The sequence below is a fragment of the Bicyclus anynana genome, chromosome 16 (genome assembly GCF_947172395.1).
Source record: "Bicyclus anynana chromosome 16, ilBicAnyn1.1, whole genome shotgun sequence".
Lineage (NCBI taxonomy): Eukaryota > Metazoa > Arthropoda > Insecta > Lepidoptera > Nymphalidae > Bicyclus > Bicyclus anynana.
The window spans coordinates 5,498,450-5,523,319 of record NC_069098.1 but is presented as its reverse complement, the minus strand read 5'-3'; the positions used below and the strand labels follow the sequence as shown (position 1 = coordinate 5,523,319).

General features: G+C 35.3%; 1 protein-coding gene across 3 annotated transcripts in view; it reads right to left on the bottom strand.

The window, feature by feature from the left end:
- The window catches only part of LOC112051309 (hormone-sensitive lipase), a 34,683-nt gene extending 13,462 nt beyond the window's left edge, over nt 1-21,221 (bottom strand). The window contains exons 1-11 of one of the 3 annotated variants that reach the window (XM_024089898.2): nt 20,966-21,221; nt 20,606-20,893; nt 12,877-13,034; nt 9,929-10,115; nt 5,914-6,127; nt 4,719-4,909; nt 3,922-4,171; nt 3,124-3,333; nt 2,023-2,145; nt 1,456-1,605; nt 146-281 (exon numbers count right to left, since the gene is read on the bottom strand). In XM_024089898.2, coding sequence (XP_023945666.2) covers nt 146-281; nt 1,456-1,605; nt 2,023-2,145; nt 3,124-3,333; nt 3,922-4,171; nt 4,719-4,909; nt 5,914-6,127; nt 9,929-10,115; nt 12,877-13,034; nt 20,606-20,893 — 1,907 coding nt within the window. In that variant the 5' untranslated portion in view covers nt 20,966-21,221. The remainder of the gene's footprint in view (nt 1-145; nt 282-1,455; nt 1,606-2,022; nt 2,146-3,123; nt 3,334-3,921; nt 4,172-4,718; nt 4,910-5,913; nt 6,128-9,928; nt 10,116-12,876; nt 13,035-20,605; nt 20,894-20,965) is intronic. The other 2 variants (XM_024089900.2, XM_024089899.2) reach the window with 2 other exon arrangements.
- Nucleotides 21,222-24,870: the final 3,649 nt, after the last annotated feature.

The following is a 24,870-nucleotide window of genomic DNA, read 5'->3' as shown; positions in this document are numbered from 1 at the left end:
AAACCTGACTTATTTTTATACAGTAGACTAGTATTTTTAGACACCACATTTTGTGAGCTGCCAGCAGTTAGTTTATCAGTTAATAGCACTAGTGCCAAAATTACACAGGAATGGCTGCACTATCCACGTTCACGTCAATGGGTACCTGTGGGAGAGGTCTCGTTTGTTTGGCTTAACGATTGGGAACCGTCGTCCCTCCGAGTCCGTATCGCTGTCGAAAACGTACCGCTCAAGGAAATCTGATACGTACTGTTGCGACTTGTCCTCCGTTGGTGTTATACCTGCCAACAAAGTGTTAATATTGATTTTTTTTTAACATCACCATCATAGTTAGCAACCCATTATCATTAGCACGAGTCTCCTTCAGAATGAAAGGGGTTAGGCCAATAGTCCACCAATCCAATGCGGATTGACAGACTTCACAGACGTAGGATTTCCAGACTTCACACACGCAGAGAATTGAGAAAATTCTCTGGTATGCAGGTTCCTTACGATGTTCCTTCACCGTTTGAGACACGTGATTTTTAATTTCTTAAAATACACATAACTGAAAAGTTGCAGGGTCATGCCTCGGACTGGATTCGAACCCCGCCCTCCGAATTGGAGGCAGGGGTCATATCCACTGGGCTATCACGGCTCTTTTTTATTTAACAATCCGATATAATTAAACGTACAATTAAAACAATTAGATGTTGAGAAACATGTTTTTTAGCCAGCATTTAAATTTTCGTCTTCTGCGAAGAGTATCGAATATGTGGTCCAAAGAGTAGATACAGCTTCGATATTTATTTAAGAGTTAAATATAGAAGAGAAAAATTTCTTCCGTAAGTTAATCTACTCATTTTTCTTTTCTACACTTATTATAGTTATTTTTCGCATTAAATAGACGGTTCTCGACGTAGATAGCAACAGATTAAAAATCATTTCCATTTCCATTTCTTCGATCACAAACTAGGGTCAACATTATCACTAGATGAAGATATTATAACAATGAGCTCCCCATGAATCTCGAATCTTAATTCACGGACATAACGAAATCTCGAAAACCGCACGTACAAAAATGATAAATGGCAGCGAGGTAGTTTATAGTAAGTCCGCCAAATTTTGCGACATGGCCAGAATAAGGAGGTCTAAGAGAAGACGAAATTTGAGCAGTGTGATCATGAATAAACATTTTGTTCATGGGCCCAAGTACCGTTATCAACTCCCTGCGCAGGGAAGTTGAAGATTAAGTGTAGGTACTTTACTTTTTTTTTATTATTAATCTGCTCTTTATTTTTTTACTATTAATTCTTTGCTCAATATTTTTCTTTGTTAATTTTTGCTTTCTTTATTAATTTATTTTTTGTGATAATTGTTGTTTATATTGTTTTAAAGTGTGTTTTTTTTGCTTACATCCTAAGTATTTCTGTGTCTACTGTACAAAATGAAATTATCGTAGTAAAAAGATGTTACCCGTAGCAGTGTGTTCGCTCTGAAGCGACGCAGCGCTTATGGTGGTGTCAGATGACTTCCTTCGTTCGCTGCCAGACTTGTGCGCCTGCAGCTCCGCTAGATCCGACGGGGACACCTCTTCGAATGATGACGGACCTTCGCTTATGCCTTCTACAAGTTAATTCAGAAGTTACAATAATACCTTAACCATAACTGTACACATCTAATCGAAAATTTAATCAAAATCATTAGAAAAAAACTGACGGACACTATCCATGGACAATTTAATTGTTCAGTTAAATTGGTCAGCACGGGTAGTAAGTCAGACGAATTTGATGAATTTATTTAGTGATCCGTCAAATGGTCTAGGAATTTGCCAAATATCGCTTTTTATCACAACATACAAGTACATCTCTAAGAAACCATAACTACAGTCAGACAGTGATAAAAAAGGTTTTGCAGTATAAAAACTAAACAATTACGCATCGCATCCCACGGCTTGGGCTATCTGCTAAACGTGAAAAAATAGGTATAATTTTATTCTTATTGCATATTTTAAACACAAAAAAAAATATCCATGTTACCAACCTTGTGATGGGCTAACTTTAAGAAAGCCATTTCCTTCAACTGGCGTCGTTGCGTTCGACGAGGTAAGCTCTTTATTTGAGCGTTTGTCATCTTTGCCACCTTTAGCGTTTGGACTCGCATATGCTAGAAAAAATATTAGGATCATCATTTTAAATAAATAAGATTAAGGGCTTGTTTCTCTTCTTGAAAGTGTTGGATAGTATAAACGTCAGATTTGTCACTTTCTTGCTTTGAGACAAGAGACAAAGACAATATTTGTGAACAAGCTAAAAGCTATCCGTCACTAGTTAGAAGGTAAAGCAGGCCCTAAAGATATTTCGCAGCATTTTATGCTGAGGTCATTTACTTGTTTTTTGAAAGTTAGACCTACACCCTAAGGACGTCGTTGCATTTAGGTTGTGTATCTTTCATAAGCCTCAATAGCTCAGCAAGGCCGGACTCATCACCGAAGTCGTGGTTCAATCCATGCCCGCTGGACTATTGTCGCACCCACTCCTAATACATCTTTCCATAAGTCACATAAGTCTTTCCCGACTAGTTGGAAGGTAATAGGAATATTGGTCATATTTAAAAGAGGCAAATATTATTTAAAACAATTGATATTTCATTACATTTAGGATAAGGAATTTTCATTTGTTTTAACCTTACTATAATTTTTCGGGGTTATAAAGGGTACTTTCGCAATATCTGTATCTAAATTAACGAGATAAATATTTCAAATGTGCGATATGAAATGCGGCAGAACCAGTAAAGTGACCACACGTCGTCTCTGCTTCCCACCTAGTAAAACACAATGCTAGTATTTGTTTTTAATAAAATATTTCAACATATGCGGGCTACAGGACTTCAGGTTTTGCCTGTGCAGTTTTGACTGTACAGTTTATCTAATCGAAATTTCATTCGAAAAAACTGTACAGATCTTAGTCTGCGTTTTAACTCAACTCAACACGGACGTTTTAACTGAAAAGTTCAAATGTACAGTTAAAACTGCAGGTCTGCAAACCGCATTAGAAATCGAAATATATCACACCATTTGGCAGTTCTCTTTTGTTTATTCGGTGGAATAACATTATGAAAACAAAAGATTTTTTTTAAATTTACCTTTAAGGCACCTCATCATAAATCCAAAAGGCAGTATGGGGTCCATCAGGCAAAGTAACCTTGCGGGGCTCGGTATGAAGCTGACTAGCAATGGGGCATACGCCATGAATAAACCATCAGGCGGTCGTAAGCCGGCACTCAATATTTTCAGCGTACATCCCGCTATTAAATTAGCTCCTGCAGAATCACCGGCGAAAACTATTCTTTTACCTATAAATAACAATAATCTGCTTAAAATCAGGAGTATAAGTAATGGAACTGTAAAATATAACTATTGCTCCAGATGTTAGACTGTGAGACTGTGTGGTTTCAGATCAAGAGGTTATCGGTTTGAATCCTAGGTAGAATGAGATATTGAATTTTGTGCAATCTAAGAAATTTTCAGTTCAAATTCTCAGCCCAGATAAAAGATATAATGTGTATATTCAACAAGTTTCTGCTATTGAAAAGATCTGATTGTTAAAAAAATAGTGTAAATTTTGTTTAATAACTTGGCTTGGCACCGCTTTCAAACTAACAAAAAGATAAGGCGAGTGTGTACGGATATGTTGGAAGGGTAAGGCCCAGACGAACGTTCTTAGACCAAATCTAGGACATTTTAAAGGTCAGGTCAAGACAAGAGGTCCTAAACCGACAAATTTGTATGAAAAGATTGATCAGAATGGAAGAAGCAAGGGAGATATGCCAGAATCGTAGTAAGTACATAATACAACAATCGCATACCCCTATGGGAATAAGGAGTGATGGTATTAATGTATATAGATTCTCTTCATATTATTATATTTAACGGTGACTTACCAGTTGTACCCATCTCTTTGAAATGGTTAATCATCCAACAATAAGCGTAGAAAACCTCCTCCAAAGCCCTTGGGAACGGTGCCTGCGGGGCCAGACTGTAGTCAACCGATAGGATGGGCATGCCAAGCTTGGCGGCCCAGTCCCTTAGGTATGTTTCATGGGACTTTGAGCTTTGAGCCACGAACCCTCCCCCATGGCAATGGAAGAGGATGCCATCTGACGCTGGTAACGATGATGTACCTTCACTCACCTAAATAATACAATAACTGTTATTAAAATGAAAATACTATGTACAAAAAAATTCAACGTTGTTACTAAAGATCTAAGCCCCACCCCCCTCCCCCTCTCTATGCCGAGCTTTGCCAAACGACCTCCACAAGGTGGTTGGCATCAAGCGGTGGGATGCATAATGGATGATGATGATGACTAAAAATGTATTGGTAGATGCCATTTTTATGTAGATGATGTCTTCGCCAAAGTATTAGTCTGATTTGAAGTTGTAACACACTGCAGTAGGCAGATAACAGCCCCACTGTTTTTGTAGTCATACACCGTTGCCTACTCCAGCCTTGTGTTGAAAACTTACAGAGTGTTAACTAGTTTTAAAAGACGTCTTAACCCTACGTCCATTGGTCACAAGTCCGGGACTTCGCTCAGTATTTTTATCAGCCACTCGAGCGTTTAATGGTGGGAATTGTTAGACCTGATAAACTTTCGTTTGCTCATTAAATCCACTTCTGATGTCAACTCGCTTCCGACACATGCGTAAAGTAGTTTTATTTCAAAAAGTGTCTCACCATGCCAGCTCGCTTATTAACACTGATCAGTCTAACGTTCAGTCCCTGCAGGCCTATATGTACGGTGGGCGGTAACACGGTCAGCTCTTTGCCCTCAGTAGTGTTGACCACGAGCGGCTCCGGGGCTATTGTGAACACTTTGTTCACGGCCACCGTTGACGACATTAGACTGGGCACCCGCTTCATTATTTCTGTAAATAAATAAATAAATATATTTAAACAATATACACCGAGCCTTAAAGAAAGAGTACAGTATAGCCTGTTTTAAAATCAGCTATCTTAGTTAGCCCGCGACTTCGTCCGCGTGAAATTCGATGTAAACTTTCAACTACCCCTACCCCTTAAATTGTTTAATTTTTTTCTGTCACAAGAACGTTCTCCTGACAATAATAAACACATAAAAAAAAATGTGAAATCGGTGTCAGCCGTTCACGCGTGACAGCATGACCAAGGACCAATACATGGATTCATTTTTATATATATAGAATCTAGATATTTACATACTACACATAAATACTTATACAGGGTGCTGGGGAGTATTTCCCATAACTTCACGATGTTGTTGTATCCACTTATAGGAGTCAAACTGCTTAACTAATATTTTTTTAACTAAAAAATATTTTTTTTTTATGTTTTTATACAAAGTAATTCAAATAATTCCGACAATTCATGTAACACATGACTTCATTCAGCCTTGGATTTTAAAATACGTAAAACGTGACTACACCATAATTATAAGTATGCATTTTCACATTTTAAAATCTATTTACAAAAGAAATATTATTTACCCCAAAAATATTAATTTCAGAACACATGTTCCTTGAACATCTTTAATTAATTTTCGGTAAAGAATATAACCTCAGAGTTATGGGAAATACTCCAAAGCAGTCTGTATAATCTATACTTATATTATAAAGAGGAAATATTTGATTGTTTGTTTGTATGTTTTGAATAGGCACCTACTGAACCGATTTGAAAAATTCTTCTAAATCATTGTTGGAAAGCTACACTATCCCCAAGTGATATAGGCTATATTTTATCCAGACACTGAAAAACTGCGCCACGGCTGTCAAATGAGTATTCTTGAAATTCCCTAATTCCTTTTGTTAATTCAGACAACCCGCTTTAGAGGTTTAGCCAGGCTAACCAACAGCGACTCATTACATAAGATAAACACTAAAGTTAAATATCTTACCACTTTCAGCCAAAAACCAAAACGCCTTGCAGAATTCTATGCTAGCGGACTGTGATATGTTGACAATTCTGCGAGCGCGCATCTCCGGGTCTATCAAATACTGTCCTCCGGTCCAAACTGAACTGATCAAGTTCCCATGGCTGTAGTAGGCCTCCGAGAAGCCGGCCATGCATATCGAGATACCTTTAAGTATACCCCTCATTGATGGTAGAAACTGTAAAAGAATATACCTACATAAAATATGAGTTGTATGGTAAACAAAATTAGAGGTTATATTAAGGGCTCGCGGACGCTCGCGACTTTGTCCGGGGTGTAATCGATGTAAACTTTCAACCATTATTTTACCCCTTCTATTTGAATATTTTCACATGTTTTCTATAGTTTAGTTACTCATTCACTAATCATTTTACAAAGTATAACTCAAAAAAATTAACGATTTATGTTTAAAAAACTTCACCCCTTTTTTAGGGAAGTGGTTAGGGGTTCTTGGATGACATTATTTTTAATATCTTTCTAGTACAACATAGCAATTTTTACAAATGTAAAAATTAAGGACTTTCCATACAATTTTTCATCCCCTATTTTCCCACATTTAATTTAATTTTCACGACAAAAAGTATTCTTTAACCTTCTACGTATTATGGTCTCAATTCGTGCCATCCTCCATTTAAATTCATTCAGTAGTTTCAGCGTGATGCCCGGTCCCCGGCCGGTATGTTAAAAATATACTATGCACAAAAATTAAGGGAGCAGAAAAAAAATCCAAATTTTTGGGGGATTTTCAACAGGCTGTAACTTATACAAAAATGGTCGTACAGCAAAAAAATAAAAAGCAAATTGTAGCTCTAAGTGTTTAGTTTTTGGATCTGAGTTTGAAAATTTTTTTTTGAAAATATTTTTCGAGTAATCATAAGAAAACCACCGAAAAAAAAATTTTCGAAATTTTTTTGAGTTTTTTTTTAATCTACGGACGTGGAAAAAATTTTTTCGACTCAACCTCCATATGGACCGGATAGCTTGTTTATTCAGATTCAATTTCGTTTTTTTTAAATCTCGATACGAGCATTTCTCGCTGAGATATCGATGTTTGAATGGAAAAAGATCATTTTGTCTTTGATTACGAAAATTAAGAATTTCGCTCTGAAAATGTCATAATTTTTATCAAAAATGAAAAAATTTTGTTTTTTTAATTTTTCTCTCAATTCTGTATTAGTGACTTGAAAAATTAAAGAAAAAAAAAATTATGACATTTTCAGAGCGAAATTCTTGCTCCTTTAATTTTTTCAAAAATTCGATCAAGTGGGAAAAAAAAACAGTTGGCTGGATTGAATTGAAACTTTGTAGGGTTTTTGTGGGTATATTGAACAGTAAAAGGCACACTTAACGTCAGTGGTTTCCGCAATATTTTTGATTGGGCGCTTGATTTTCCAAAAAACGACAAAAAGCCCTTTTTTGGATGCTTTTTCAAATTCATGTAATGATAGAAAAAAAATTTTTGTTTCAAAATTCAATTGCCAATCCTTGTAGAGAGTTTATTCAAGTTTTTAAAACCAACCTCAAAATTTCTGTGCAATCATTGGTTGCTGAGATACTGGTAATCAAAGACAAAATGATCTTTTTCCATTCAAACATCGATATCTCAGCGAGAAATGCTCGTATCGAGATTTAAAAAAAACGAAATTGAATCTGAATAAACAAGCTATCCGGTCCATATGGAGGTTGAGTCGAAAAAATTTTTTCCACGTCCGTAGATTAAAAAAAAAACCCAAAAAAATTTCGAAAATTTTTTTTTCGGTGGTTTTCTTATGATTACTCGAAAAATATTTTCAAAAAAAAATTTTCAAACTCAGATCCAAAAACTAAACACTTAGAGCTACAATTTGCTTTTTATTTTTTTGCTGTGCGACCATTTTTGTATAAGTTACAGCCTGTTGAAAATCCCCCAAAAATTTGGATTTTTTTTCTGCTCCCTTAATTTTTGTGCATAGTATACATTGCGCGTAGGGTGCCTAAAAAATTTATTTAAATTTAATTAAATTATTATTAATTTTGGTAGAAGATTTGGTTTCGGTTAAAATCCCCTGTCTGGCACTAGTTAATACTCAATTCAAAACACTAAACAATATGTAATAATAATATAATTAGTGACATATCTTTGGCCTGATTTTACACAAAATCAGCACCTTGCTATCATTCTTATCACACTGAAATAATAAATAAAATGAAAAATAAGCATGTCATTATGTAAATATCTATTGAAATTCAAAATAATTATGTCAAGGCCACAAGTGTTTATTGCTCATTATTTTAATTTAAGTAGTTATTGTTGTTACCATAATTGAGGTCTAGTAGAGTCAACAAAGATTATTTTACGCAACAGTTGGGCTAAAACGATTTATTTTATTCAATAAAAAAATATCCGTTGGCTGTGATCTTTCTTGATGTAAAACGTAGTGTCATCATCATCATCATCATATCAGCCGATGGACGTCCACTGCAGGACATAGGCCTTTTGTAGGGACTTCCAAACATCACGATACTGAGCCGCCTGCATCCAGCGAATCCCTGCGACTCGCTTGATGTCGTCAGTCCACCTGGTGGGGGGTCGGCCAACACTGCGCTTACTAGTGCGGGGTCACCATTCCAGCACTTTGGGACCCCAACGTCCATCGGCTCTTCGAACTATGTGCCCCGCCCATTGCCACTTCAGCTTCGCAACTCGTTGAGCTATGTCGGTGACTTTGGTTCTTCTGCGGATCTCTTCATTTCTGATTCGATCACGCAGAGATACTCCTAACATAGCTCGTTCCATCGCCCGCTGTGTGACTCTGAGCCTTCTTATGAGGCCCATATTAAACATAGTGTAAGTAACGATAAAAGGTATATTGGCTGGTGGGAGGCTTCGGCCGTGGCTAGTTACCCTACCGTCAAAGACGTACCGTCATGTGATTTAGCGTTCCGGTACGATGTACGGAAACCAAAATAGGTGTGGATTTTCATCCTCCTCCTAACAAGTTAGCCCGCTTCCATCTTAGATTGTATCATCACTTAGCAGGTGAGATTGCAGACAAGATCTAACTTGTAAAGAAAAAAAATATATATTTAAAGTAATAAAAGAGTTAAGATTTAATTTTGAATTGTTTGAATATTATATTATTTAATACGTTTAGAAACTACTGGACCGATTTAATTTTTTTACCAATGTTAAGCTACATTATTAACGTGTAACATAGACTATGTTTTATCCTCGTATTGCCACGGGAATGAGAACTACATGGGTAAAACGGAGTTTCATAATTATTTGGTTAAATTATACAACGCAAACAATAATAACTATAATTACTAATTTTAATTTTTAATCGTAAGAAAAAGTAATGCAATCAAGAATTACTCACGGTGTATAAAAATTAACTTATAATCATTTATTTTATTCCTCATTCAATTAATCTCAATCCATTTAAGTGATTATTTTGATGTAATTATAATTTTCTGGCATATTTATTTTCCGACATCAAATGGTATTATTAATAATTATTAATAATAATTCCATCTGATGTGGTATGATCATGACGTGTTTTTCTAACAAGTTTTGTACGTCGTAATTAGCGAGCGATAGTTTACAGAATTATAATATTATAATGTTTGTATTATGTAGGTATTGATTTATTCTCTCTGATTATAATTATTATGCTAGAAAGAAGCTATAGAAGAAGAAGCTACGTAGGAGTTCATATATCTAGATCATACGTATCGGACGCATCGTATCGAACATATTCTTAAGTTTACGATAAAATCCGTTCGATGCGATACGTACCATGTGGATCAGTGGACGCACTTGTATGACTTTCTATGCAAAGAATGAAAGAACTACAATTTGTTTGATGTGATGCGTCCGATCCATGGATGAACCATGAGAGAACAGACCTATTGAAGCAGGGTGAAATAAAAAAAAAAATAACAAAACATGGCAATTTTTTTAGATTTTCTTTAGGTTTTGTGACTTAGAGTGACTAACCTGAAAGCCAAGACATCTCCCATAGAAGCAATACTGATTGATGTTGTCCGCCTGCGAGAAGAGTTCCTCTGGAGAGTGGCCCTCTGATGGGAACAACTCTCCTGGAGGTGCCCAGGAGAGGAGGGTTTGCAGGTGATGTAGACACGTACCCAGGGACGCTAGCAGTTGTCCACAGGACTCTACTTCCCTGGAAATAGAGTGAGGAAGTTTGTTTTTACTGTTGGTTCACTTTGCTATTTAAAAATAAATTAAATTTCCCGCAACATCATCTCCTTTCCCTTATCCCACTTATTACCTTCCTTTCCTCCATCCTTTTACACACTTGTCCTCTTTCACACACTCCAGCCATCTCTTCTTTGGCCTTCCTCTCCTCTTATGTCCTTCCACTTGCACATTCAACATTTTTCTAGTAATATGACTTTCCTCGCTAAGCATTACATGTCCATACCAAGCTATCCTACTCCTCATTTTTTCTGTTACTGGCGCCACTTTCAGACTTCCTCTTATATACTCGATCCTTATTCTATCTATTCTTGTCACACCACACATCCATCTCAACATACGCATTTCGTTCACATGCATTCTTTTACTATCAGTCCCTTTTACCGCCCAACATTGTAACAGTTTGATACTGTGACGATCGCGCTAACGTAAACGCAAACTTCTAAGGAATTGAAACAGTGCCATCTAGTGGCACTACTGCAGAACTGTTTCAATTCCATATAAATTCGCGTTTACGTTAACGCGATAGTAACAGTATGAAAACACCGAAAACTTCCACTAGGCACTGATCTATACAGCACGACAGCATAAATGTACCTCAACAATTTCATAAAACATTTTTAAACTGATGACCTTCTTAATGATAAAGATCTGTGGAAGCAATCGGCTTTGCATATATGCAATGATAATTTTATACTATAGATCGGTTACGTCCCTACAAAATCACCGCAAAAAGTGATCCGAATAATAGGCTACAACACTGAGCGCACACTTGCACAATTTTGTCTTTAATTCCGTTATATATTTATGTAAGTTTTTACACTTCCTGAACACACAACTCGACATTGTCGACCGATATTTAGGTATTAAATAACGTTCGTATTTGACCACAACTATAATAGAGTTGTGTATAAAATTCCTCTTTTGAACTCCTCATTTTTCATGCGCTAGTAAACACATCTAAAAGCTTGCTAGTAACACAGCTAAAAGCTGGAGCTGGAGGTGCAGCAAAATAAGACCACGGTTGAATCTTTCAACATTTTGCAACACTAAAGCTATTAGATTCGAAAATATGGTTCTCGCGTTTACTTTCCATACATTATTATTAAAGAAACTTCGCATACTCGAAGCGAGCGAGACAAATCGCAAGTAGGACACGCGTAGGCATTGTTCCAATCCGATATCAAGAGCATTTTATTCTTTCACAATTAGTACCGATTGTTTGTCGCTATACAGTTTTTGAATTGACTTCTGGCATCGGTTCAAAATTGCCTCATTATTGGATTCTTATGAGCGATTTTGAGTTCGTTGGCGATTTAAACGATGAATTTACGTCAAATTAAATTTGGATCTCCGAAAAGATGTACGAAATATATTACGAGAAGTGATAACCTTCGTTCGTATTCAAATTTTAAACATTCTATTGCGTATTTTATAGGTTTATAGAATAGGCAATGACCATTTTTGTAAATATCATCAGTTTACTTTATTTGGATTCAAAAACAATATTAATTGATTCGTGAAAGTTTGTTGCTCATTTTACATTTAAGCTTAGCGTTTACCTAATAAGAGTGACAAATATGGATATGGCTATAGTTGACCAGTATCGCCAGGAATTCTGTTTTCCGTGTTGTCCTGTACCTATAGATACATAATTATGTAGACTGTAGAGTTCCATACTTGCTTAATACCTACGACCAATGACCTGTTGAACTTTCATCACGACATAATATGTCCGGTTCTTATCAACATTATCAGGATTTTTCATTTGAAACTAATTTTGACAGGGTCAGGTCATTGATAACGAAGCAGACAAAATGTAATCAACTATGCTCAATTGAAAGTTATATTTATATGAGATATCTTAAGGTTAATGGTGAGGAGATAAAGGATGATGACTGATGGTGACAATTTAGTTCCGGTGGGCCAGAACGACAGTTTAATTTAATACTTATTAAATCGAAATAAGGTATATATTTGAATGCTCAGGCAATTTTTCGAGACTATAACAAAGCAAGATAGAGGATACCTCGACGGTGTACGCTGACATGTGCAGGTCTCTGCTGAAGACATCGCCTCATTCATGAGCAAGTTTTCTACAGGTGGTGTAAAACTTATTCAATCGAAATAAGGTATATACTTTATTGCTCAGGCAATTTTTCGGGACTATAACAGATCAAGATAGATGATACTTCAGCGGTATACGCTGACATGTGCAAGTCTTTGCTGAAGGCAGCGCATCATTCATGAGCAAATTTTCTACAGCTAGATGTAAAACTTATTCAATCGAAATAAGGTATATACTTCAATGCTCAGACAATTTTTCGAGACCATAACAGAGCAAGATAGAGGATACCGCGATATATGCTGAGATGTGCAAGTCTTTGATGAAGGCAGAGCCTCATCCAAGAGCAACTTCTCTACAGCTAGATGTAAAAGTTATTCAATCGAAATAAGGTATATACTTCAATGCTCAGGCAATTTTTCGAGACCATAACAGAGCAAGATAGAGGATACCGCGATATGCGCTGACATGTGCAGGTCTTTGCTGAAGGCATCGCCATATTCAAGAGCGACTTTTCTACAGAAACTTATTCAATCGTACTATGGTATAAATATCAATGCTCAGGCAATTTTTAGAGACTATATGTGTGCAGGCCTTTGCTGAAAGCGGCGCCACATTCAAGAGCAAATTTTCTACAGTTAGATGTAAAACAAAGACTCACTTAACGAAATATCCTTTTCGGAAGAGCAAAGCGTCCCTCCCCGTGCAGACTTGGCGGCTCAGTTTCAGTCCGTGTAAAACGCAAGAGTCCACGACCGAGACGAAACTGCGATATCCGTTGCCGGGGGACTTTGCGTCGAAGTCGTATAACGGTGCTACCTGTAACAATATAGTTATATCTTTAATATCTTAAAAATTAAAATACTGGTCAACACAACGTTTTCGCCAAAGTAAACTAAAGTTGTTGGAGTTTGAAGAAGTTCTCTTGTCGCTTTGAAACCTTAATTTTAAGTTTCGACTTTACTTAGGTACCACTATTTAATGATGACATAACTTGGCGTTTCAAATTGTAAATAAACGAATTTTGAATTTTGCGTCACTAAGTCCAGTGTGACAGTGTGTTTACATTACTGTAAAGTTAGCAAATGAGATTTTTTAATAGTTAACGAAAGAAAAATTTACAACATTTTAATTTTTCTACTTAAACCAGCAGGGCTATTCTGTAACGATGTCTTGTACAACTCGCTAGTGTGAGTTTCGACTTCCCCTCTATTTTCGATTCTCTATCTTTCTCTTTTTTATAGTATCGTGTTAGAGATAGAGGTGAATTCTAAACTTGCGATTATGTTTAAAAAACATTGTGAGGGAATATTCCTCCAGATCTAGTATACCGGATATCTGTAGGCATCATGACATATCTCGAGACGAGAGAAAGACATGTCGACCAATAGCGGCGGCATCGAAAATATTAATCTCTCTTTCGTTGCTTTGGAATGAAAGAGAGCAACCTTTCTACTCTGCTGCTATTGGTCGACAACCTGTCTTTTTCTTTTCACGAGAAATGTCGTTGACACATGTAGGCTTACTCGTAGACTCTACCTAGCCTTAAGTGGAAAGCCTTAGCGTATAAGAAAAGAGCACTTCCTTCCTCTTGTTTTTGCAGATGATGCTAGAAAAAAGCAGTCGTTAATATCCAATGTATGGTCATAAATCAATATACATAGGTAGACATACATTTGCTCCCCAAATACGTATTTTTTTTAATATTAAAGCAAATAGTTGCCTATACAACTTTCTTAGATGGAGTTGCCTAGTATACACCGTGCTACCGGCCGCGTCTATAATCCGCCGCGACATGTATGTATCCATTACGATAAACTCTATAGTAATATTAAAAATAAGCTGAAGCACATTCACACGCTATCGAAAAAAAAAATTAAAATTGATGAAAAAACTTCAGAACATCCTGTTTCATTCTGTTTGGAAAGAAGAAGTCAATGAACTTTAACCTAGTTTCAGAAATTTTGTTGTTTAATACCTACATACCTACTATTTTTGATACACCTAGTCGGCGGCAGTGTCTTTACTAGGGCTGTTAATAAAATATCGATATATCAAAATATCGACATTATCACTTAATAGCGATAAGTATTCATTACTAATATTTTTATGGACGATATATCGATAGTTCGATATTGAAACGTAGATATCGATACTAGATATTTTTAACAAGTTTTAATTTTTTATATCCCTCGCAAATTATTTAAACTAAAACATTATCAAACATAATCTACTTTACTTTATTTATACTTTATTACGTTTTTCATATTTTAGTTTATTTAATTGCATTTTGTCGAAAATGTCACTGAAATAAGTAAAACGTAATGTATTCAGATAGTATACACTACTTTACCCTCAGACAAAACTTTAAACATGTTTAATCGTATTAATTTACTTGTCAATTTAGTTACATAAAAAAATAGTGAAGTTTAATAAATACTTAATTGTTAAAAGTTTTCATTTAGCCGAAAAATTTATTTTGAAATTATCGATATATCGAGAATCCGATATTTAAAAAATAGCAAGCCCTAGTCTTTTGCGGTTTCCTTTTTGATAACGCCGCTCGCCGCCTAACCCGTAACTATTGTCGGCAATGTCCAAAAATAGGTACAGGTAAGAAATGTATCTTTCGATCGTTTCTTATAACGCAAGGTCATTGGTTGGGTCTTAATAATTCGATCATTCGGGTCAGGGGTCTTTCGTGTTTTGTGTATCCTTACAACTCGACTTAAAGTATGTAGGTTCGAACCCAGGACCTCCGTCTTGTAAATCCACCGCGCACACCACTGCGCCACGAAGGCCGTTAAAATTCCGAACTGATCGGATTTTAGGTTGCTATTCTGTAGAGTGATGTTGTACGACTGACCGACGAGTATTCAATCCAGATAATTGTTACAAGTCCAATTCAGTGTGGTGAACAAAAATCGTTCGCAGATTATTTGAGGCGCTGACGGCCGCGTCACTCGCTCACGCACAAGTACTGATCGGGTATCAGAGATTCGATCAATCGCGATCGACACAGGTCTAGTACGGGTTAACACCCGTAAATAAAATAAAATTTAATTTAAAGAAATAGGTTAAAGTGAATGACCTCAAAGCTCAAAGGGACCGACGGGCTGCCGACGTGACTGCGGCGAGGAGGTAGGTAGATGTTTGAAAATACAGGATGTTTTAAAATAATCGATTTTTGAAAGTTTATAACAATTGTAACTCCTTGAATTGTACTTTGTTTTTTTTTTAATAACACTGATGGATAATAGACATTGGGTACATTATGTGGGATTTTGGTTTAAGACGAATAACGTAGCGCGGTGTATAATGAAACACCCATGTCATCTTTAAGTGTACATAATAAAGTAAACAAAAAGAGGAAATTATAGTTTCACTGTTATATAATCAAGTATTTGTTATATATGAGCCCTGAGAGCCCAGTGGATATGACCTCTGCCTCCGATTCCGGAAGGTGAAGGTTCGATTCCAGTCCGGGGCATGCTCCTCCAACTTTTTAGTTGTGTGCATTTTAGGAAATGAAATATCACGTGTCTCGAATGGTGAAGGAAAAACATCGTGAAAAAATCGGCTTAGAAGAGAATTTTCTTAATTCTCTGCGTGTGTGAAGTCAGCCAATCCGCATTGGGCCAGCGTGGACTATTAGCCTAAGCCATCTCATTCTGAGAGGAGACTCGATCTTAGCAGTGAGCCGAGTATGGGTTGTTGTTGATGATGATGATGATGATGAAGATGATGATGATGATGATGATGATGATGATGATGATGATGATGATGATGATGATGATGATGATGATGATGATAATGATGATGATGATGATGATGATGATGATGACGATGATGATGATGATGATGATGATGATGATGATGATGATAATGATAATTGATAGAAATTCATAGATAGGTATTCTACACAGCCGACGCTAGTGACGCCGACCAACAAATATCGTGGCTTTTTGGTGGAAAAATAATTTTCTAAATCGGTTCAGTGGATTCAGAGATTACCCCCCACAATACCACACACTTTACTTCTTTATATTATAGCTTGGCAAATTCGTTCGTAACACTCCCGATAGTCCGCGCGGGCCGGGGTGCGTGTAGCAATGAATGAAAAACCCACGACTGATGTACCTCACTTCCCCGCACGCACGATTTCCCACTCGCGCAGTCTTTCCCCCCGTCGCCCGCATATCATGGAAGTGTCATCAACGAACTTGCCAAGCTATAGTTTAGAAGTGTAGATTACATATTGTCTGCCTGTGAATGCCAACTGATTAAACCTTATCTTTAAACACACTTCAATTTATCTTACGAGTATTCAATAATATGGGTACAACTAACCAAAAAACGTGTTTAATTACTATAATTTGATATCTCCTACGTCATAAGAGAAGGTACAAAGATCATAAACAACAACAAGGCTATAAAAATATTTTATTAGGTAACTTATACACGATTATTTAATAGGGGTTAAAGTATGAAATTGCCGTTTTATTGCAAAAGGTTTTTTGAATTGACATAGAATCTTCATGGTTTGAGGTTTTCGAATGAAACTTTTTTTGAAAGCCGATATTCAAATGTTTAATTTTTTAAAAAAAATGTGAAACATTTGAATATCGGCTTTCAATTGTTTTTGTTATTCAATTTAGACAAGAAAGATGGATACTGCGAAAATTCGAGTGATTTTTGAATACGAGTTTCGACGCGGAACTAACGCGGCAGAAACAGCCCGCACTATCAATGCTGCGTTTGGAGAGGGGTCTACTAATTAACGCACCGTGCGATTTTGGTTTAAACGCTTTCGTGATGGAAATTTCGACTTAAAGAATGAGCCACGAGGAAGACCGCCCACACAGGTGAATAACGATGAATTAAGAGAGATAGTGGAAGCCGATCCTAGTCAAACTACCCAGGAATTAGCGGCATGGTTTAACGTTACCTTACCCACAATATTGACTCACTTGCGTCAAATCAATAAAATAAAAAAATACGAAAAATGGGTGCCTCATGATTTGACTGATCTGCAGAAAGAAACGCGTGTTGAAACTTGTGTTGCCTTGTTGACCCGGTACTGAAATGAAGGAATATTGGATCGAATTGTAATATGTGATGAAAAGTGGATTCTTTATGATAACCGGAAAAGAAAAATGCAATGGCTGACCCCAGGTCAAATGCCACAACAGTTGCCTAAAGCAAAACTTACCAATAAAAAGGTAATGGTAACTGTTTGGTGGTCTCAGCATGATGTTATTCACTATAGTTTTCTCCGATCTGGTCAAGCAATAACGGCAGATGTCTATTGTGCCGAACTCCGAACCATGTTGACAAAACTAGCAGTTAAAACAGCCCCGACTCATGAATCGATCTTCACCATTATTGCTCCACGTCAACGCGAGACCTCACACAGCACGAGAAACCATTTTAACCCTTCAGGAACTGCAGTTAGAAACTATTCGTCATCCTCCGTATTCACCAGACCTTGCTCCAACGGACTACCATTTTTTTCGTGATTTGGACAATTATTTACGTGACAAGAAGTTTTCTTCCCAGAAGGCAGTACAAAATGCTTTCACACAGTTTGTGCAGTCTAGATCGTCGGAGTTCTATCGCAAAGGCATTAATGACCTTCCCATTAGATGGCAGCAATGTATAGATAATAATGGCAACTATTTTGATTAAATAAATTTGTTAAAAATTAAAAAATAAACAATTTAGATTTTCAGTACAAATCGGCAATTTCATACTTTAACCCCTAATATTTTAAAAGACTTTTACAAATATAAATAACTTTTTCTAGTGTCTAAATTTCAAAATCGGTTCAGTATATCCAGATTACAATACCACAAACTTGAACTCTTTTTATTATTAGTATATATATATATATATATATATATATATATATATAGATTTATTTTGTATTAACAATGTACACCAGTTTTTATTCTTATGACTTATGACGTCTTTAATACCATTATTTTTAAGTACCTATAGATTAATATTTATCAGATTTGTTGGTATTTATGTAAATAAATAAATTAGGAAAACAAGTTGCACTTTCTACGTAAGACATAAACCTTTTATCAATGACATACTTAATAACACAATATTATTATATAAGACAATAAATGCAGTAAATAATGTTAGATGTATTCCACAGCTTTGCTCACTTCTAAAAGTAATTATTTTTTGTTTGCCACTGGAAACAATTCATTACTTTTTATGTGAATGAAAAGTATGATAAATGTTTTCTATTCCTGACAATGTAAAGTTGCAACAACAACAAATGTTTGCAAGCAATGTTTTATTGTTGTTGTTAAGTACTTTATGAAACATGTTGTAGTTAAACTTATATTATTTTCTTTAAGTAATTTCTTGCAACACAGGTTTTTTTTACCCAGTACAAGCTTGATACCCTAACACAATCGTAAGGCATCGTACCGGAACGCTAAATCGCTTGGTGGTACATCTTTGCTGGTAGGGTGGTAACTAGCCACAGCCAAAGCCTCCCACCAGCCAGACCTGTGCAAATTAAGAAAATCTCAATCTGCCCAGCCGGGGATCGAACCCAGGACCTCCGTCTTGTAAATCCACCGCGCATATCACTGCGCCACGGAGGCCGTCAAAATTTTTATTTATTGTCATATGTACATATCATAATAATATACATATCATAAGAAAAATAAAGGAAAATTCAATTTCAATATAAAAAAAAATTGGTGCACAAGTATAACTAATACTTCACCAGTTTTATAAATAAATAACCTGATATACTAATCAGGTTATTCCCTGATATACTAATCAGTGATTAAATTTCACAAATTGTGGCATACAAGGTGTTGACTACTTTAGCGATGTTTAATTCATTACCAAAAGTCATTCACACTGACCTGTGACTAATTTGCATTATCAGTGCAATAAATCCTCATTATTGGTGCAATATACTTGATCTTGAACATTCATTACCAACGCATGTCAATTTACTGGACATAAAATTTACTTTGTATGTTTATATTGAACATGTGGCAAACTTATCAGTTGTAGAGTTGTAAACAAAGAAACATGTGTATTATTAACACATTACGTTACACATAAATAATAATTCTAGAGGTATTTATAAAATACTAGTGATCACCCACAACATTCTTAACATGGATATTTTAAATCTCTTCTTTTGAAACTTGAATCAATTCAGTCATTATCAACCCATATTTGGGTACTCACTGCTGAGCTCGAGTCTCCTCTCAGAATGAGAGGGGTTAGGCCAATAGTCAACCACAATGGCTCAATGCAGATTGGCAGACTTTACACACACAGAGAATTAAGAAAATTCTCTGGTATGCAGGTTTCCTTACTATGTTGTCCTTCACTTTTTGAGAAATGCACACAACTGAAAAGTTGGAGGTGCATGCCCCGGACTGGATTCAACCTACACCTTCCGGAATTGGAGGCAGGGGTCATATCCACTGGGCTATCATGACTTAAATTATATATGAATCAATCATAAAGCTCTTACCAGCCCCTGAGAAGCTTTGGTTTTGTTGTTAGATCAAGAGTCTGATACAGAATCTTTGAAACAGGGGTATTGTGAGGGGGGTACCTTAGATACTGCTCTACCACTCTGAACATAGAGGACTGGATCTTTTAAAAGTGTTATTATGCTGTGTTATGAATACAATTTAGTTAAAAATGTTAATAAATCATACAGAGAAACATTGGTTTTCATTTATATTTAAGCAGGAAATAAATAAATATACCTGTTATTACACAGAAACAAATTGTTAAATAACAGTTGTAGTTCCTGTATTTGACCCTGTTGTAATGTCATTGTCTTCATTTCTTAAGAATTGTCATAAGTTCTTAGTAGTTACACAATGCTACAGAATTGCATTACGTATGTTAAGAAATTGTTTCAATCATTTGAAAATAACCCTAATTAATTAATTAATTACTATATATTATTCTATTGTTATATATATAATTAGTATTTTATTATAGATGTGAAAGTTTGTATGTTAAGAGCATCTGTGTATTTATTAGGGGTTTTAATCCTTGATATTGTTCTAACTGTACTCCAAGGTTTTACCTCCATAAGTCCAGATGCCATGGTAATAATATAGGAATATATTTTGTTTGTGATTTTCACAGCTATGAATCTAAAATAACTTTTAAAAGTTACAATACAGATGTCATCTCAGGTTTTTACTAATTCTGAATTCTTTATTATTATTATTATTTATATAAAAAAAAAATTTTTTTTTAGGATTTGATTCAGATTTATAGCAAATTATATTCCAAAGTAAGGTGACAAATATTTGAAGGAATTTGCAGTGTTGATACTGATATTTTTAATGTTGAGTGAAATTTATGTTGAACCCACTTACCTTTCGGACGTGGTCGACGAGTGGCCACACTGTGTCAATGTGGTCTATCAACGTCATGAACCCCTGGTACAAACGCTGGCCGTTCTCACTGTCATCCGGTTGGAAGTATGTAGCATTGTTCTGACACGAATCCTTCAGGGCTTCATACATAGCATACGTCGGCGGAGAACCTTCCACGCACTCTCTGGGGCAACACAAGCCCGCCTTCGCAGGTGGATCAGGGTATTCCATCCTTTTAATTTTACCAGTAAATATACGCAAACTACGACTTATCAACCTAAACCCCATCTGTAAATGTATTCCTTAAATTACCCACAGATCGATCACATGAAACAGATATTTAAAATTCAATGTATTTACAAAATATTCCGTGAGCCAATATCATGGTATTTTAATCTTTTAATACCGGTATAAAAATAATAAGTCTGTTATAATTTTAGGTTATTTCAACAGTGCTTTACGTTTAGAAGACTTGATGTTGTTATTCATTGCTATTTAGAGCATAATCACTAACTACTTTTTCCTCAATAGTAAGGTAAACCGATTAAAGACTGACGACTTTATTATACGAATGATAAACATAGATTGATTAAATGTCACTCGCTGTCGCTCGGCCACATATCTGTCAGACGAGACAGAATGACAAAACAGCAGCTGATGTAACATAGACAATAATTAATCTGAGTAGAAAATAGAGTAGAATTTGAGTAGAATCTATGAGTATGGCTACGTTCCACTAAGCGATGAAATCATGAAACACTCCTGCTGCAGCCGTTCCACATTATAGATGTAAATAAACCGATTTAAAACGTTTTAAATAAAATTCTGCAGTTTAAACCATTTTAAACGGTCTAAAACTCGACTACGAAAATAAAATAAATATGTTTGATTAAGGGGTAAATTGTGGTATCTGACATCGTATTTCGTTTTAATGAGGTAGTTAAAAAATCAATGAAAAGTACGTACCTGCCTACATTACCCAGTATACGTAACATATGTATCTACATATTATGTAGGTAACATAGTATAAACTGTACATATTAATTATATTAAATATATCACGCACACATTACTTATATTTTAGATTATGGGTAAGCTAGCAGGCAACGTCGCACTTTCTGTCGCCTGGAGGTGACCAACGTAACACGAGAGTGCAAGAGTATGAGTTTTGTTTTAAACCGATACAATTTGATTAGCATCGTTTTATATCAAAAATAATAGTTTATTTAGTAAGTATACGAAATAATTTGTTAGTATATCACATATGCTCAAAAAGTCTAGAATTCAGAGTAGTAATGCCAGTTTAACAAAAAAAAAGAATTGATCTGTGGTAATATTTCATATTTGATTTGAATTTTGACGTCTGTCGTCTGTCGTCTTCTTCATTTGTCGTCTGTTTGACCAGGCCCTCCCAACCGTAGAATAAAAAATGAGAATCCTCCATCCTTTACTAACAAAAGAGAGAGATATCTCCATCCTTCTCCTTGTTATGGGCTGAAGTAGATGGTGGCCATGCCTATCTCTTTCACCTGTACACTTAAATAAACTTGCACACTGTTACAATTCTAAGTATCGAAGAACTGATGTGATTGGTCAAATTTACACAAAGAAAAATAATAGCTTTTATGAATGAAAGAGAAATGTGTTTAGTGTTTATACCACGTGTGTAAGATTGTTTTGAATTTGTTGCCTCGTGCCTGCGCCGCCATTGTAATTTTACAGTGCGAAAGATTGGTTTTGACTTTTCAATAATTGAAATCATTGAAATTCGCATGAGCGCCGCTGGAATTACTAATAATAAGGATAAATCTTTCTTGTTAATTAATTATCTTCACTATTTAAATAAATTTTGATTAATAAAAAGATATACAATGTAGTTCGATTCGTGCTTGGTTATTGATAAAAGTAATTTTGTTTTAAATTAAAAATGAGGCAATGTGTTATTCCCAAGTGTAAAACGAGATCAAATTACGTGCTGTACCTTTTACTGATAGTGATAACACTAGATGGGAGGCATGGTTCATCAATTGTCCAATATTACGGAAATATACTCGTAGGCAGTTAGAAAACGTTAAAATTTGTGAAAACCACTTTCTACCCAGGTATGTAATTATCATAGATTGACAAAGGATGCTATTCCTACTTTAAATTTAGAAATTACACTATCTACTCCTAATCAACCTCTTCAATCTGATCCAAATACTATTTCACCACCATCTGTAATTTCAAAATTTCTAGATTTTTTTTCCATTCATTGTAATGAATTCCTGTACAATAGTTGACCATATTCCATCTACTTTTACATTACATACAGACAGACATCTTCAAACCCATTAAATTTCAGAGAGTCAGTCTGACAGTGGTAAAGAACAGTTTTCAATATTGTCTCCGGTCAATGTTATTGAAAATTCCAATTTACAAACTGATGTTGAGTCTACTTTACAGACTTCAACTGCGAGTCAAGCTGATTCCATACCTGCTAATTGCGAGTCTGCTTTAGAAAACATACCAGTGCACGTTAGGTGCATATACCAGACTCAAGTCATGTAGAAAGCTAGATTTTGTTCATAGAGTTCCGGAAGATAAGTTTGAAACTCTTTGTAAGAAAAATTCACGTCAAGCTAATAATAATCATTAAAGAAACAACTAAAAAATAAAACTCAACTTAACAGATTAAAGGCTAAATATCAATCTTTAACTAAATTAAAACTTTTTGTATCAAAGTATCCCCTGTTAAGTCATTTTGAAAAGGTATTAGTAGACTCACAATTAAGATTATCTGGTGTTAAATTCAGAGGTGCTAGATATATCTACCAATGATGAAAAAATTTTTGCACTTTCCTTATCTAAAATTAGTCCAAAATGTTATACTTTCATAAAGGTGTTATTCAAGGTTTTGAGGATATAGGAGGTGGTGTCAGAACAAATAATGTTGCTGATTAAGTTTTAGTTTTTATGCTGTGTGGGATATTTTCTTCTTGGAAACTACCTTTAGCTTTTTATTTTGTCCGAGATGGAATTAAAACTTTAAATTTAAAAAATATTCTTAAAGAACTTCTTGATGCTATATTTAAATCAGGATATGGAGTGAGATGTACTGTCTCAGATCAAGGGTCTGTTAATGTTGCAGCAATAAATTCATTAATATCTGAGATTTACTTATTAACCGTAATAATAGTAATGATCCTGATAATGTCTTTTATTATATATATAATAATAATAAAATATATCACATGTATGATGATGTACCACATTTATTAAAATGTTTTCGAAACAATTTTCAGAAAAAAGACCTACTTATTGGTAATCAACGTGCACAGTGGTCCATCATTGAGGAGCTCTATGCTACCTATGGTGAAGCCGGACGTGCAAGAACCACAACCCTGACGGATAAACACATTAGACCAACTTCTTATGACAAGATGAAGGCAAGTTGTTTTAATCCCTTTTTAATACCTTTAAACAAGCATTCCTTGTGTATATACAAGCTGAATCTCTGAAAAAGTTCCAACAATTTAAATGAAATTTAATATGCAGGGGTTTCGGAGGTTTACTGTTAGTAGGTGAGCCAAAAAAAATTTGAACAAAGCTCACAGAGATATTCATATAATGCACAAGTATGAGACAAATATTTTAGCATTCCATGGATTCATGGTGATCCTCTCGCATCTTCTATGGTGTACAGATACAGACTAACTACATAGCCATTTTTAGTCAATTCATTTGTTATACTACAGCCTTTTTTAATGAGTACTGTTTACCAACAAATAAATTAGAAATGAAGGTAGATAACACATGTCTTTTTATAACTTATTTATTTTAAATTATGTATGGTTTGTTTATAAAGAGTTATATAAAATATATTTACCATATCTGATTGTTCTATGGTAATTAATCAAATTTATTTTCATTAATTTAAGAGCAAGTTAATTATAATTATTACTAGAGGACACCCGCAACTTCGTCCGTGTGAAAATCGAAACACACTTTCAACCCTTTCGCCACTTCTATGTATATTTTCATATGTTTTATATCACACCATCACACTTAACGAAGATTTTGTGGGTAAGTGTGTAAGTATGTTGTTGTATGATGATGAAGATTAAGGACAGTTAATGGAATTCCTCAACAGTTTTAAGTAGCTACTTTGTGATTGGGTTTGATTAATTTGTATTGATGAGGAGTTTTCACCTAGATGGGTTGTGACTGTCATTAGGGGTCTGGTTAGGAATACGAAAGACACTTAACGGAACTCTTCAACGATT